The 13,406-nt window shown below is 50.1% G+C and overlaps 3 protein-coding genes across 8 annotated transcripts in view; 1 reads left to right on the top strand and 2 right to left on the bottom strand.

The window, feature by feature from the left end:
* Positions 1-2,334, bottom strand: part of Cluap1 (clusterin associated protein 1) — a 31,980-nt gene extending 29,646 nt beyond the window's left edge. For both annotated transcript variants that reach the window (XM_052759213.1, XM_052759214.1), the window contains exon 1: positions 2,192-2,334. In XM_052759213.1, the coding sequence (XP_052615173.1) occupies positions 2,192-2,213 (22 nt within the window). In that variant the 5' untranslated portion in view covers positions 2,214-2,334. The remainder of the gene's footprint in view (positions 1-2,191) is intronic.
* A 198-nt stretch (positions 2,335-2,532) lies between these two features.
* CUNH16orf90 (chromosome unknown C16orf90 homolog) lies at positions 2,533-5,482 on the top strand. 2 transcript variants are annotated; one of them, XM_052759230.1, is made up of 4 exons: positions 2,533-2,838; positions 3,180-3,315; positions 4,097-4,450; positions 4,988-5,482. In XM_052759230.1, exons 2-4 carry the CDS (start codon positions 3,297-3,299, stop codon positions 5,143-5,145), a joined length of 531 nt encoding a protein of 176 aa, XP_052615190.1. In that variant the 5' UTR covers positions 2,533-2,838; positions 3,180-3,296; the 3' UTR covers positions 5,146-5,482. The 2 variants fall into 2 exon arrangements, with proteins under 2 accessions (XP_052615190.1, XP_052615189.1); XM_052759229.1 differs by having other exon boundaries at positions 2,533-3,315.
* A 901-nt stretch (positions 5,483-6,383) lies between these two features.
* The window catches only part of Naa60 (N-alpha-acetyltransferase 60, NatF catalytic subunit), a 31,930-nt gene continuing 24,907 nt past the window's right edge, over positions 6,384-13,406 (bottom strand). For all 4 annotated transcript variants that reach the window (XM_052759226.1, XM_052759224.1, XM_052759225.1 and 1 more), the window contains 4 exons: positions 11,116-11,212; positions 10,149-10,383; positions 8,844-9,187; positions 6,384-7,669 (listed from right to left, as the gene is read on the bottom strand). In XM_052759226.1, the coding sequence (XP_052615186.1) occupies positions 9,031-9,187; positions 10,149-10,383; positions 11,116-11,212 (489 nt within the window). In that variant the 3' untranslated portion in view covers positions 6,384-7,669; positions 8,844-9,030. The remainder of the gene's footprint in view (positions 7,670-8,843; positions 9,188-10,148; positions 10,384-11,115; positions 11,213-13,406) is intronic.

The raw sequence follows: 13,406 nt of genomic DNA, 5'->3' as shown, positions 1-13,406 counted from the left end.
TGTGAGAGAGATTTAAGAACTGTTGATGGAGGGATGTGACTCTATGGAGTACTTGCCCAGCATGTGAAAGGTTGTAAGGTAATTATTACATGGCAAGAGATCCTGGAGCCCTCCACCCATTAACTCCACCCTTATGTATAAGACAGAGTGGGACTCCCGCCCATGTGTCCATAGAGATGCTCAGGCAGACCGGGCTGGGCTCAAATTCACTACATACTAAGGATGACTCCCCATCCATCCCCTTCTTCCTCTCAGGTGCCGGCAGTACAGGCCTGTGTTACCATGTCTGATTTTATGCAGTGCTGGAGACAGAATCCAGGACCTAGTGCATTCTAGTTAAGATGCTACTGAGCCACATTCCTAGACCTAGCTGTGTTTACATCATTGAAAATATGAAGAACCCAGCATTCAGTAGGCAGAGGGAGCAGAACCCTGTGAGTTTGAAGCAAGTCTGATCTGCAGAGTGAGTTCCAGGCTAGTGAGACCCTGCCTCAAAAAAGAATGAAAAGAAAAGAAACTGTAAAGAAAGCTAACTACAGTCAGGTGGTGGTGGTGCACACCTTTGATCTCAGCACTGGGGAGGCAGAGGCAGACAGAGCTCTGTGAGTTCGAAGCCAGGCTGGTCTACAGACTAAGTTCCAGGACAGCCAGGGATACACAGAGAAACCCTGTCAAGGAAGGAAGGAAGGAAGGGAGGGAGGGAGGGAGGGAGGGAGGGAGGGAGGGAGGGAGGGAAGAGGAAGAAGAGGAAGGAAGAAAGGAAGGAGGGAGGGAAGGAAGGAAGGAAGAGAGAGAGAGAGAGGAAGAAAGGAAGAAAGAGAAAGAAAAAGAAAAAGAGAGAAAAGAAAAGAGCACACCAGAGGCAGGTGGACCTTTGTGGGTTTGAGGCTAACCTCGTTTACAAAGAAAGCTCTAATACAGCTAGGGCTGTTGTTACACAGAGAAACCCTGTCTCGAAAAATCAAAATGAACATAACCAGCATTTCTGAGTTCCCACAATATGCTGAGATTTTGAACATGTTTCCTGGCTGTACAACGTCTACTCATGTTTCCTGAAGACAGCTATTCAAAACGTCCTGTAGACAATTCCAAATAACCTACTTGGACAATAAAGCAGGGTGAACTGCACCAGAGCATGGAATAGAAAGATGGTAGAAAACAAGTAGCAGTCTCCAGTCAGGCTTCGCCCAAACACTTCCTTCTGCTGAAGCTATCAAATTCTCCACTTTAGCCAGGAACAGACTCTCATACATTACCCAGCTATACAGTATTTATTTAAGGTAAACATTCTGAAATACTCCTCTTGAATACTCTTTTCAACACATCATTACACTGTTTTAAATGCCCTCAAACCCCAGAAGACACGACTCTCTCCAAGTTGATCCTGGCAGCTGCTACTCTTCTGCACACGAGGCAAGCTTTTGGGTCACACAGCTCTGCCACTCTTTCTAGCTGTGTGACCCACGAGAAGCTGTACTCCTTGAAGTTAAAACCAGAAACAAAACGTGTGAAATATAACAGCCTGGCACATAACAGATGTTCTACAAAGAGTAGTGACTAATATAAATATACCACTTCCCCACTCTCCGGCCAAGTTCTCCTCAGTATTTGGCGATCAGACAAGCTGGATTCAAACTCCAAAACCGCTCGCTCGTCCTAGCTATTACTTGCCCGAATGACTTTGACCTCCTGCTGCCTGTTTCTTCATCTCTGGACACGGGGCATAAGAACTGCCTAGGAGTAAACGAAATAACGCCCACAAAGAGAAGAGTATGTGACAGGTTGTTAACACAACAACCACAAACCTCAAAAATGAACAACAACCAACAACAAAAAACTAGCCGCAAGAGCCATTCATCCCGTCACCTCCTTGGTTTCATGGTTTCTTTCTACAAACTCTAACACAAGGAAAAGTCTCCATTTCCTATGACCTTTCTAATGTGGCTGCGAAAAACTGAGATAAAACGGGGTAAAATTTAACACATTCAGTTCCTCAGCCGCTGGAGACACATTCCAAATGTTCTAGAAACACGCGGCCAGCGAGGGACAGAACTTTCCAAAGGTGCTGTAAAGTTCTGTCAGCCCCTGGCTAGTCTGGGGCTGGGGACCACCGCCCTGACTGGGCCTATGGCTCAGGCAGGGGAGCCCCGAGTTTCTGGGAAGCCCACGGAAAAGCGGGGTGCAGCCTTACTGCGGAGGTCGCGAAAAGACATGGTGCTTTGGTCCCCAAGAGCCCACTAGGGCGTCGCTGCTCGCCTCTTTGGAGTTCGCAGGCCCAGCGCTCGCCGGTCTCTATAGCAACCTGCAGAGCACTTGGACAGCAAGCCGTCAGGGCCAAACAAGACAGGGAGCGAAACGGTGCAGTGCGCGCATGCGCACGACACAGACCAGCAGGTGGCGCTTCTCATCGTTGAGCGCTTTTGTCTCCTGTCTCGTTGTGGCTCTCATCGCCTCACTTCTATAGAGAGCACTATCACCTTATGTGACTGAGTCTCCTTCGTATTTGTAAAAACATAGCTAAAGTGGCCACAGACTGACGGGAACGAAGATATGGTACCCTCTGCAGAATTCGAGAACTGAACCCGGAGGGATTTCGTGCACGTACAGCTTGTCAGTCTTCACGACAGGCCGGAAATCAGTATCAAGATCCGTGCGCCAGAGGTTGTCCTGGAAACTGGTTAATTCTGAGACGGGAGCCATAGTGCTGGTGTGTCTCACCCCAGTGCGGGGGCGTAACCGCTACGAATCGGGGACAACCGCGATAAAGGAAGACTGGGGAGAGAAGAGATGAGCTGAGCCAAGAGGGTGGGCGAAGAGGAAAGCAAAGCCCCAAGATGGGTAGGCGCAGGATGTAAGGGTGCCCTTGACCTGGACATTGTGGTACAGACCAGGAGTAGATGCTGAAGGACTTAGTATGTAGAACAGGGCCACACATTTGTGGCTAGTCCAACATAGGTGACAATGCATTTGGACAGAGAGAATGGTCTTTGCCACAAATGGTTTGGAACAATGAGAAATCCACAGCAAATAAATGAAACTCTACTATTATCTGTATACAAAAACGATGGTTCGTAAACCTAAATGTAGAACATAGAACTAAACTTTGTATAACGAAACGTAAAGGTTTTGTGACTGAGTTGATTCCAAATTAGTTGTAATTTTATATTTCCACCATCAAGGCAAGAGTTCCAGTTTGTCTACATGCTTAGGGAAAAATGGCATTATCTACACACTGCCTAACAACTTGTGAGAAAATGGACAATTAGACAAGTGTCACCCAGAACTGTCTTCTCAGCATGATTCAGATCTCTGCAGGTTTGTACCCCAAACCCTCGTTCTCCCAATCACAGATGAGGAAGCTGAGGCCCCCAAAAGGTCACCCCATAGAATGACTTTCTAGCATGCCAAAGCTAAACTTTTTTGTCTTGCTCTAAATCTGAGGACCTTACCCTAGGTTTCTAGCCCCTCCCCTTGCCCTCCTCCCACCCTGCCCCAACCTGATACCATCCTCTCCCAAACTAAGGGACCCAGGAAGACTGGAGTCTTTACTGTGACATCATAGAACCAGTTGCCATGGGAGACCTGCAGACCCACCCCGTAGGCAGGGGAGAGCAGGCCCTGCTGCACACAAGGCCTGGCCACTCCTCCCCCACCATACTGGCCCTCCATGGAAGCCTTGGTCTGTGCATTCTCTGAGCTTCGAATAAGAGAAGGTGCCTGGCTGCAGGAAGGAGCTATGGCAGAGATGCCATTCTGTCCTAACCTGGGCAGATCCTAGGGACATGCATGTTTGGGGGGGGAGAAACTCCCGATCTAGGCTCTAGTACCCACTTTGCTTATACTGGCACCAGCATACTCTTTCTAGGGTAGAGGGAACAAAAGAGGGCTTGAGGAGCTGAAAGAGATCTCAGTGCCAAAGTCCTGAGCTTCTTAGGCCCCTTTGTTAGGGGAGCAAAGAGGAGAAATGGGAATAGACAAGAACTGAGGCTGGATAGCCTGGGCATGGAGCCTATCATATAAGCTGGTACCTGCAGTTTTTGTCCAGATGCTGGGCCCACTCGCCACCACCCTCCTGCTCTCTCTCTCTCTCCTGCAGATGCAGTGAGCTGGGCCCCAGGACGCCCCAGCCACCCTGACACACCACCCAACATCTATGAGGGAGGGCTGGGGGCCCAGCAGCAGCAGGGCCCCGGTGCCCAGGGAAGCAAGCCCAAGAACTTCCGATTGCGTCACCTCCGGAGCCTGGCTCTCTACCTGCCAGGCCACATGCAGCCTGCTGGTCAATGTGGAAGCCACTGGCTAGGCCGGCTCATGGCTGGGGGCAGCCTGCCGAGGCCTGAAGGCTCGGCCTGGCCACTGGACCTGCCACAGGGGACCTTGGGTCCAGGTAACAGCCATTGCTCAACCCTTCTGGAAGCCCAACTGCCCAGGGACAGCCTGGGAAATACAGGTGAGCTCTGTTAAGGCAGGACTGGAGACATGAGGGAAAGACTCAAGGGAACTCAGACGGGCCTCTTCCATTCCCCAGCCTTCTGCCAAGAACTAGGAAAGAACACAGTGGCCAGGACACACTAAAGTAATGTCATGCTCCAGGGGCCAAGATCTTGTTGAATTTTTCTCTCCGTGTGCCCCGCTATTGATCCCGTACCGTGGATGTACACTCTAAGTCCTGTGAAATCTCAGGGGTGGTAGTATGCAGCTGGCACAGCTGGAGCCTGTTGGGATATGGGGTGTAGAAGATCTGGGACTCAGTTCTGGGTTCTAATCCTCGTTCTTGATGGACCTTGGGCAGCTCTCCCTCAGTTCATTTTTCAAATGAAGGGTTCATGACATTTTCAGCTTGACCCATTGACGTCCCTTCCCCGACTAGTTCTTTCAAGAATGTAGCACAAGCCCTTCAATTGTCTTGAGGGTTGTAAGGTCCAGGGACACCAAGGTAGGGTTTCAAATTGGGTCCCTGAGTGACTTCTCTTTCCTTTTTCCTCAGCTTCCAGTTCCAGCATGGACCCAGCCAAGGGTATCCCCTCCCAGTCTGGTCCCCCTGAGGGCTTGGGACTCAGGCCCAAGAGGTCCTGGAGAGCCTTGGAGGAGACCATGTGTCCCTTGTGCAAGAGAACCCGCTCTGGGGCCTTGGAGAGGACATAAGGATCCAAAGTGCCAGGGCTGGGGACAGTAGGGGAAGAGTGGCCGAGGAGGCCAGGTTTACTGAAGAAGGGTTCAGTCCCAGCAGTAGCCCTGCCCACTGAGATGGCCCCCATAGCTGCCCAGCACCAGGCCTGGGCTAGTCTGGGGATAGTATGAAGGGAGGGAGGAGGAAGTCCCATGGGAGGGACAGGAGAAATGGAAGCATACCCGTGCCCTTGCAGCCTGCCCAAACTCCGGTCAGCCACTTGTACCTGGGAGGCCAGGCCGAGCAGAGTCAGGTTCCTGAGAGGCCAGGGAGTCCTCAGGTCTAACCTCAGTAAAAGCCAAGGCCTACACACCTTCTTGTCTGTCTGTCATCAAGTTAACCCAGTCAAAACCGCCCTGCAGCCATTCAGGGGAGCTATCCTGGGGGTGCACAGAGAGTCATGAGCCAGGTCCAGGGAGGCTTTGTAGGGGAGACCCTGACCATGGTAACTCTAGAAGGCAGGCAGGGTCTCATCAGGCCTGAACACAGGGCATGGCATTCCAGGGACAAAGGGATGAAATGCAGGTTTGGTTTAAAGAGGGAACCAGGACGGGACCAACCAAGGGAGGCATGTTGGCCTGGACCCCAAACTGCTCCTATCGAGGGATTAGATGAATTTATGGCCCCACAGGAACCCATCAGGATGGCCACAGGCCTTCTTCCAGCTGGACTAGATTTCAGGTATCTGGGTGTTGACGACCTTGGGTATTAACATTTGGGACTGGATCAAGTCTTTGTTGTAGGCCCATTCTGTGCCCTGGAAGAAGTTTTGTAGCCTCCCAACGATGCCAGCAGTACCCAGGCTGTGACCACACAGACTGTCTCCAGAGACTTAGCCACTCTGGTTGGGAGCAGAGCCATGGCCTCCATCGACCATGTGCCTGCATGACCCTTGGAGTCTTAGAAGCTATGATGGAGATGGGGGCAGACGGGTTGGGGAAGAGAATTATACAGTTTCACACTTGGATCAGGTTCTAGCTCAAACCTGAGAGCCAGGGTGCGGGTATGAACTGACAGGCAGCTGCTAAGGGCCTTTAAGAAAGAGCCCAGTTATTGCTTTCAGCAGTAGACACCTTCACCAGGCTCACACTCCTCTGCAGAACAGTGGCCTGCATGACTGAGGCACCAGGAAGACTGCAGCAAGCAAGCTCCCAGCCCTCAGCCCTAGCCCAAAGCACGAAGTGTAAGAGCCAGCTACCAGTGACAGGACGAGACTAGTGAAATTATTTATTTGTTTGTAATGAGACTACACACTACGATTCGTTCAACACTGGGCTGGACACTGCAGTAATTAGGGGACAGGAGGGAAGAAAGACAGGTTGAGGACTTTGAGTTGGATTTAAGAATATCCAAGTCAGAACCTTCTGGAAGACTCTTCCTTGACCACACAGGGCAGAAATTAAAATCACATGATCACCACTGACTGAAAAGGAAGGGAACACGGGCTGGGCCTCAGCACACAACCGAAACCAGTCAGGACACCAGCCACCTGCTGGCCAGTTCTGTTGAGGAAGGGGAATGCTTTTCCTGCCTTGGCCTTCCTGCTTTGTGAGGACCCTTCCCTCTCTGAGGCCAAGCAGCCTTGGGCTGGCTCTAGGGCCTGAGAGCCCTAATCCAGGAGATGCTGAGGGATGGAAGCCTGTCAACAGAGCTGTTCCTAATAAGTCTGGCACAGTGAGAGGCTGTGAGGATGCCCTGCATGGGCACCTGTGATACTGCAGCAATACTGGGCAGGACTCTGGGGGCACAAGGAAGGGACGCTGCAGGTACAATTCACGGCACTGACAAGAGCCTCTGCCTCAGGGCTGAAAGTCCACAGGCACCAACTGCCCTCTGCTCCCAAGGCCAAGTCTCATGAGTCCACAGTAGCAGAGATGCCCAATGCAGAGCTCAGCCTCCTCCTGTCTGCATTTGGCCAGTCCTTGAAGCTTCAGCTTCTAGAAGGATGAGCAAGGGAGGAACCCAGAAGCCAACAGCTCCCAGTTCTTGGCCCAGCTCCAAGTGCAGGTCAGCTATATGGAATTTGCCCGGATTCGACAGGCAGGATGATCCTTCTGGACAACAGGAAGCGGGGAGTAGGAGGCCTGAGGAACAAGGAACCGTCCATCTAACCGACTATGGTGAGGGCTGATTCCTGAAGCTTTACGTTCTTGTCAAGGGCCAGCCCCACTCTTTCTCCCCACTCTCCAGCCTTTCATGAAAAACTGGTTCCACTGTCTAAGCTTCCTATAAAAAAACCTGGCATTCTCTTTGCTGTGCCTCTTTATTCTAAGGTTCCTGTGTCTTCAGCGTCAAAGATGTCCATATTCTTTTCACAGCAAAGTTCAGTCCATTCTGTAGGAAAGATGAAGGAGCAGGAGGCAGAGGAGAGGCCTGGCAAGACCTTTTCCAGTGAATGCAGCCAACACCTGCCAGGCCATTGGGATGGTGCCAGTGCATGGAGGCAGGACAAGGGCTCCTCCAGGTGGAGGGAGAAGTTTCCAGAAGCAGGAGGAGAGCCTGCAGGGAAGAGAGCAGGGCAAGTGAAGGCACTGCAGGATGCTCACCTACTTCACCCTCTAGCCTGTGGGCTTTTGCTGAGCCAGGGTACACCAGAGCATGAGCCCTTCTCCAGCCCCCAGTCTGGCAGTGGCCAGCAGGCTCCCTGGAACTTAACACAAATGCAAGCACCTGGATGTGTACCAAGCCTCAATGTGGATGGTCAATGGAATGGGCTCTGCAATACCCAAACCTCTTCCAGTTCTGCAATTCTCTGTTCTCTTGGCTTGGGAGACCAGCTCTCAGCAACCAGAATGGCTGCATCCAGGCAGAATCTTAACTCCATGTGCAAGTTGTCGGCATGGGCTTTGGACAATGCCACATGGAGATGCCCTGGTGACTGCACTGGTGGTGAGAGCAGCAGTCTGGGTCACAGGTCACTGGTCACTGGTGCCTCTTGTCCGGTAAAGCCAAGTAACTGTGGGCCTCCAGTAGGAGCTGCTTGGCCTTTCTGTACCTTCCCAATGTTTGAGTCACACGACTCCATCATTTTAACAACAACAAAAAAAAAAAAGAAAAAAGAAAAATTTGTTCAGGCCCTGGGGAGATGGCTCAGTGGTTAAGAGCATATGCTGCTCTTTCCAAGGACCAGGATTCAATTCTCGGGATCTACATGGCACAACTGCCTATACCTCCATTTCCAGAGACTCCAATGCCCTCAAATTCTCAAGAGATAAATTAAAAACATTAAAAAAAAAGCCATCCAGGGGCTGGAGAGATGGCTCCACTGGAAAAGTGATTGCTATATAAATATAAGGATCTGATTTGAGCTCCAGCACCCACATAAAATGTCTAGGTAGGCAGCTGAGAGACAAGAGATCTCCGAAGCTCACTAGCTAGCCAGTACAGTTAAATCAGTGAGCTACAAGTTCCATGAGAAACCCTGTCTCGAAAGTAAGGTGGAGAATAACTGCCCCCATGTTGAGCTCCATGCTCCACAAACGTGCACATGTGGATGCAAATGTACACACACAGTCTAGGGAGTAAAAAGAGATCTGGCAAGTGGTGTGAGGCCTTTGGTCCCTTGCTCTTCCAAACGCTTCTGGACCCACTGTGAACTGCTCCCAAGTACCTGCCTAGAGACTTCTTGTCTCTACAAGTACCAGACTCCCCAGGTCCTACCATCTGTTCCTACCTGTTGAAGACCAGGCATACACTCTTCTTCTGAGCCAGCATAGCACCGGGCCTGCAGCTGGGGCAGGCCGATGGGCCGGCAGGTGGCCACCAGCTCCTTGCAAAGGACAGCAGAAGTCAGACAGATAGGAAAATAGGCTCCACAAAGTGCTGAGGACAGAGGCCTGGGGGAGGCTGCCCCAATGGCATCACATGGTACGGCTGTATTCGATGCCACCTTTGGTGGAGATGCTGGACCATGGCAGAAAGCTGCAGAGCAGGCTGTGGGCCTGGCGGTAGATCCTGTGTGGGATGGAGCAGGGACTCAGGTTGGCTAGTGCTGAGCCCAGGTGTTGGATGTAGTCTGTAGGTTCTGTCAAGGAAGATACCGATATGGCCCCATCTGCCTTGCCTGCCCACATGCAGCGTCCTTGGAGTCTGATCAATGACCCACAGCATTGTTCCCACGTGGCACAATGCACTCAACTGGAGGCCAAGGGCCTATTAAACCTTAGAAAATACTAGAAAGACTCATTAAGTGGACTATCAATTTGGGAAATAATGCACAGTAGAGTCATATAGGACAATCACCATAAGGTAATTAACAAAGACCAGGGCAGGATCTATAAGACAAGTGTTCCTAGTTCTCCAGAGGGACAGAGCCCACCCCAACAAGGACATGTTTCAGCAGTGCTAACCCCTGGATGCCCATACACACCTGACTTCATGTGAGCTAGGCCTATGGAGCGTGGGCTCACCTGTTTCCTGTTTTCTCAAAACACCCACAGGTACATGTGGTGTATTCTGGGCTATTACCCCATGGCTGCTGGGACATCTGGTTTCGTCCCTTCCTAACAAGGACACCATTAGAGGAGAGAATTGGGGGGTGGGTGAATACACCTTCGATCATGCAACTCCACGAGGAAGGTCTGAACCCAGGTGTGTTCTGCCACTGTTTACTTTCTTCTCTGTATCACGGGCTGCGTAGGTGGGGCTTGTATCTGCTATGCTTACTGCTGACCCCTGGAACAGGGTACGTTCCATATTTCTTGAGTGGATGGATCCATCCTAGGCCCAAAGAGTTAAAACCCAACCTTCCTGCTGGGCTGAAGCTGTTAGGAAGTGCTAATTTTCCTAATGTATGCAACCAATCAGGTGCTTTAGACCTGCCCATACCCTGAGCTACTCAAGGAGCAACACTACAAGCTAAGCCAGTGACTGTGAGTGACTGAAGGTGGCCACAGTTCCAGCTGACTTTCTGGTTCTTCTAGCCCTCTAGCCATGAAACCACAAAGCCTTCTCTCTCCCTTCCAGCAGTAAAGGATATAAGATGGTCCAGGGAGGGTGGCCGCCATTGATGTAGAGGACGTAGGTGAAGCCATCTTTGAGGACCCCTCGGATGGAGTAATAATAGGGCAGATAGTGATGCTGCTTAAAGTCTCTGTTTTCATAGAAGTTTATTGCTGTATTGTTGGTGGTGAGGACATGTAGGTAGATGGCTTTGCAGTGGTCCTGGGCAGTGGTTGAAATATGATCCTTTAAACTTTCTAGTAAAAGGGAACCTGGGGAGAGGAGAAGAAGGTTTCCCACAGCAGGGCAGTTAAGAGGACATAGATGAAGCCACAGTTCTGCAGGAGTCTAGAGGGCTATGCTCCCAGAACTGAACCTAGTCTCTGGTCACCTCCCACTGGCAAAGTCCCTAAAGGATCCTAGCTAGACAGAACCCATAAACTACGTATCACTGTGGACCACAGATGTATCCTGGAAGTGCTCTGGGTCCACAGAAGACACTAACCTTTCAGGCAACAAAAAGTGCAAACCAGAACCCAGAGGGTGTGAGAAAGATAGGCCTGGGTTGAAAAAAGGACTTCTACTCACCTCTGTGTGGGAAGTGGGGTGAGAATTGGATGACATAAATAATATCTGATGAATGCTGGAAAGTGCTGTTTCTTCATCTGTTTGTGGTCCTTATTCTGAACTGACAACATCTTGCCAATACACATGACTATGTCTGGCAACATAGGAGAGTTAAGGGAGGGCTATTCCTTCCCGAGGCTGTACTAGGAGTTGTGGCTGATCTGTTCATGACAGATTTGGGAGGGATGTAAAAAAAATGAAGGCCTGTGGGGTGGGAAGATGCACTGGGAGGATATTCTCTGTGCCCACATTTGGACAAGGAAGAAGAGACTGAGGGTCCTCTGTGAGCTGAAGACCTAAGTAACTGATGTGGTGGGGGTTGGTAACTGGTTAGGGCAGCAGTGGTTCAAATCGTGAGCTTTCTGCCCCTTTCTTACCTATGCCGTGTTTTCTGAATTCTTTCACCACTCCCAGGCTCAGAATGTATGCAACTTGTGTGTCCACAGAGAAGCTGGAGGCTAGAATATCTCCATCCTAAAGGGAAAGTCAGAGATAAAGTCAGGGCAAAGCTGAACCTATCAGGGTTCTGTGTGTCCACTCTCCATATCCTGACATGTGCAGCCACAGGTAGGAAGAGGTAGAGCACAGAGGACAAAGGACACCCACCATGGCCCATAAAACAAGAGGGTGTAGGCCCTGTTGGCAGAATGCTGCTATGGTGGGAACATACCCAGGAGGAGCTTTTCTTTTTCCTTTCTTTCTTCTTCTTCTTCTTCTTCTTTTTTTTTTTTTTTTTTTTTTTTTTTTTTTAAGGTTTCGAGACAGGGTTTCTCTGTGTAGCTTTTGGAGGCTGTCCCAGAACTCGCTCTGGAGACCAGGTTGGCCTCGAACTCACAAGAGATTCACCTGCCTCTACCTTCTGAGTGCTGGGATTAAAGGTACGTGCCACCATTGCCCGGCTCCACGAGGAGCTTTTCTTGGGGATGGTGGATTAGATGGGTACTTTATGCCAGAACCAGTGACATTACAATAAGTTAAGAGACAAATGGCTGGGAATGGGGTTGTAGCTAAACAGTAGAATGCATGTCTGGCAGACATAAGGCCATTGGTCTGATCCCACCACAAAAGGAAAACAAAAAAGAATATGATTGTCCAGAGTGGTCACATATAGGTTGTCAACAAGCAGTGATACAGTTGCCATGACGTGAGACAGTGGACAAGTGAAAAGTTGCCTAACATTCATTTGTGTGTCAGGGGTGAGCATGCATGTGCAACATCGCTGTGTGGAGGTCAGAGGGCAACTTTGGGAGTTGGTTCTCTCCCTCCTCCATGTGGGTGCTGAGAACTCAGCCTGTTAGATTTTTACTGCTGAACCATATCCAAGTGCAAAGTTTTAAAGTTTATAACGAAAAACATACTGTCCCTGGTGACTATGAAAAGCAGGTTAAGACAGTTATCCACTCTGCTCTGCTGCCCATGCTGGACAGAGTGGCACACTGTGATGTACTATAGCATGGTACTCCATCTCTTGTAATGGACACAAATGCCTCCTGAGTCATGACTCTGACCATGAGGTTCTCATGTTATTCCAACCTTCTAATAACAAGAAAGATCTGCCATTTGTAAGGTTTTCTCTTCCAAGAAAGGATACCAGGCAACTTGTCTTTTCTGCTTCCCATTTACCAAGTAGCTCCTATGTGTTAGGCATGTGCTGGACCAGGCCCTGCCCTCTGACCCTGCTTAGCTCTATCTACAGCGAACCTGGACACAGCAAACTTGGGGAGGGGATAAACTCACTGCTCTAGTTAACAGAAGCCCTAAGCTAATGATGCTAGTCAAAAACCTAGACAAAAGAGGGGCCCCGAGTCTGTGGAAAGGGTAAGCATAGTTAAGAGACCCTCGGGCTATGCGCATGGTGGAAGTGGACAACCACTAGGGAAAAGCCCCAAGGAGGGATCACAAGGAAACAAGGTGTGGGCAAGTGAAACAGTATCCAATACAAGACAGCAGATCCAAGGGATACTGGCCCTTGCTTTCTCTCTATCTCAGCAATGAACAACGTGAGGCAGCGGCTCAAGGAAGCTGGGCTGGACAAAACTAACCAACATGCCAAGATGTAATTATGTGTGAGATGGGGTAACCTTTAGTGGTCTGGGATCGTAGAAGAGATGTTTCTTCCTCTGCCACTAGGAATGGGACTCAAGCACTCTGCCACTGAGCTACAGGTCCGTCTCACTTCCTGCACTTTTAAAGAAACAACCTCAAGCAAGCTGGGTGTGGGGTGCACACCTTGGACCCCAGCACTTGAGAGGCAGAGACAGGCAGATCTGAGTTTCAGGCCAGCTAGTACACAATGAAACCCTGCCCCTAAACAAACAAATGAATGGAAGGCAGGCAGGGAAGAAGGAAGGAAAAAGAGAAAACAAAGGAAACAAGAAAGAATAACCTCAAGCCAAACACAATCATTTGCCGGCTGATGGGATTCTCTTTCCTTAAGTACATAACACTGCTCCATTGCCATGACCAAAATCAGCAGGAGACTTCTAAGGGAAATCAACCACAAAGAACACCGTTTACAGCTACGGACTTCCAGTCTACACTGGAAGCAGTCGCCCGAGTCCTTGAGGGTTCGGAGGGAGGTAAGTCTTTGAGTGGTCCATGAAATTGGATAAAAAGAAATACATTTTTACTAATCCCTAATGGACTGGCACTTCTGTGACGACACCAA

Source organism: Peromyscus californicus, unplaced genomic scaffold (assembly GCF_007827085.1).
Source record: "Peromyscus californicus insignis strain IS unplaced genomic scaffold, ASM782708v3 Scaffold_3__1_contigs__length_106647218, whole genome shotgun sequence".
NCBI classification, from domain to species: domain Eukaryota; kingdom Metazoa; phylum Chordata; class Mammalia; order Rodentia; family Cricetidae; genus Peromyscus; species Peromyscus californicus.
Note: the sequence above shows the minus strand (reverse complement) of the source record. Positions and strands in the feature narration are given on the sequence as shown.